At 42.9% G+C, this 2519-nt stretch overlaps 1 protein-coding gene across 1 annotated transcript; it reads left to right on the top strand.

Annotated features, from left to right (window-relative positions):
* Positions 1-363: 363 nt before the first annotated feature.
* Positions 364-2062, top strand: LOC128497341 (uncharacterized). The gene is made up of 3 exons (XM_053467329.1): positions 364-679; positions 1095-1180; positions 1440-2062. Exons 1-3 carry the CDS (start codon positions 508-510, stop codon positions 1533-1535), a joined length of 354 nt encoding a protein of 117 aa, XP_053323304.1. The 5' UTR covers positions 364-507; the 3' UTR covers positions 1536-2062.
* Positions 2063-2519: the final 457 nt, after the last annotated feature.

Raw genomic sequence — 2519 nt, 5'->3', positions numbered from 1 at the left:
CCGGCACCTGTTACTAGTTCTAAAACCTCGAACAGTCTAGTAACGAATGCTTCAACTGCAGCCACTACTGATCTAATCATTACTAGTGCAAGGGAATCCATTGTTAGGCAGACTCAGACCCTCAAAAACACGGGTACAGTCACTAGTGCTGTGAACGCTAGCACCGCAGTTGAACTCACCACCAGTTATTCAACTGAAACAACTACTAACCTTAAAACTAATGTAACAACTCAACCAAATACCAGGTTCACAACAAATGATGACAAAATCCCAAATAACCATCTGACAAAAAGTGGTACAACAGAGGCCTTTACTAGTCAACTAACACATGACCCCACTGAGGCGAATATTAGTCAGAATATTCTGACAATTAAAGACAGTCCCGTAACTAAATCAGCCAGTGAAGCTATTACCACACCTAACCCTAATGTCACTGCGAGTCCTCTAACTAATACCACAAATGGGGCTACTAGTATTCGCACTCTACTAACTACAACTAAAGCCAATATGAACGTGACAGCTTCTACGACTACAAGTCCAACATCCAGTAGAACCACTATCAGCCTAGCAACTAACACTAAAGCCATCGTGACTCCCTCTACCAGCTCAACCTCCAAGAAGAGCCCATCATCCGGCGACCTTCCAGCTACTACAACTCCTGCCAAAAGCCCGGTTGTCGGTAAGTTGTGCATTCTACATTCTTAAGGCCAGACCAGATTTCCAATCTCCCCAATTTAATCATGTTTAGATTTGTTGGCGATATCTTTTAGTGACTGGTACTTCATAGAGTCACAGTCACATAAGCCTTTAAGACCTCAGAGGTCTCTTCTGGGCATTTTCAAAGTCGTGGCTGCTGGTGTGGCAGATCGAGTGAGTATGGAGCGCTGTCGGCCAACATTTGCCCAGTGTGCCAGATAGCCAGTTTGGCTAAGTCACTGTGGCTCGGTTTGGCTCATACTGGATCTATTGGCATAATCTCTATCTCTTTTTCTGCCGATACCTCAAGCTGCTTCCCTATTGGTGCGTTCTTCGCGGATATTTGCTCATGATCGCAAAGTTCAATTTCCATTCTCTAATTGATCATTTCTTTACAGAAAGGACTGTTCTGAACGTCAAAATAAAGAGCTCCCTTTCCCCGGAGAAAAACGTCACCCAAACCATTAATGAATTTATTCAAAAGGTAACGTACGCTGATCTTGTCTCTTAACGCTTTCATTAATAAACAGATCGCCCGCATGCTTCCTTTTCATGTCTTAATATAACCAGATAGGTTTATTATTCGACCTTTTAATTGTTAGGCTCAGGATGGGAATGAAAACGCGTCGGTTCATTCATTTTAATTATAGTTCACTAACACTGGCAGAGCCGTGGGTTGCATGGTGGACTTCATTCAGCAGGAAACGTACTAATTAACACTCTTCCAATTAATTGTGTTACAGGCATGCGCCATGTTTCTTCACCAATTTAACGTTAAGGATGTGCGTCTGACATGGGGGCCAAGCCGAACCGCCGTGAACTGCACTTCTTTTTTATGAACCCATGTCTGATTCATCTCTGTGTTCTAACCCCGCTGAGTATTAACGAAACCAAAACCTGAAACTCAAAGCGCTTCGTGTGCACTTGGACAATAAATATATTAAATCAAAGGCTTCTCTAGGTGTTTCTTGCTGGAGGACAGATAGGTTGTATGTGGCGTGAGTCGGGTTTCTGCACAGGCGGCCGAGACAAATAAAGAAGAATGTGTGACTGCGTTCCAATGTTACCAGCTTCAAGAAAGAAAAGCATTTCTTGACAGTGAGGGCAGTAAAGCTCTGTAATCCACTGCCAACGAAAAGTGGTGGTTGGAGGTACCGTTTTATGAGGATGGCAAGAATGTGTTTTACATCATAACTTAAAATCTAATCCAGGGACTATTGTGACCGCTCTTGAAGGCTTTTTTCCAGCTTTTCATGCAAATTTATTATGATTTTCAGAGGGTTTTTGTTGTCCTTGATTAGTTGGACTCAGTAGAGAGTTTTTTTACATCCTTGTTACGTATGAAATAAAATACCTGGGTATAGAATATATAAAATAACATCATGCTTATTTTTTACTTTATTTTTACTCTTTCTACACCCAAATAATTTGTCCCCTCTCTTCCTTCTTAGCCTCGACCACTATCTTACGCTCAGCCGTATACTCTCTCTCTCTCGTTTCTTGCAAACCTTTCCCCTTCACTACTTTCCCTACTGCAGTGATGTTAGATAAATGAAACAGCCCCCCGGCAGAGGTGGTAGAGGGTAATACAGTGAGGGTATTAAACATACATGGGATAGACATACGGCTCCTGAATCTAAGACGAGACCAACGACTGATTAAGGTTTGAGTCTTTACAGCAGGAGAAACGGGCGACTAGACGGGGGCCGGATGGATCTTATCTGCCGCAGGTTCTATGTTTGTATAAATGACTCCTCTGCCTCCATTGTTGGGCCCGTGCTCTTCTCTGGAAGGGAACAAGGCTTTCCAAGATAGGATCTGGA

The sequence above is a fragment of the Spea bombifrons genome, chromosome 5 (assembly GCF_027358695.1).
Source record: "Spea bombifrons isolate aSpeBom1 chromosome 5, aSpeBom1.2.pri, whole genome shotgun sequence".
NCBI lineage: Eukaryota > Metazoa > Chordata > Amphibia > Anura > Pelobatidae > Spea > Spea bombifrons.
The sequence above is the reverse complement of the archived record's forward strand: the minus strand, read 5'-3'. Positions and strand labels throughout refer to the sequence as shown.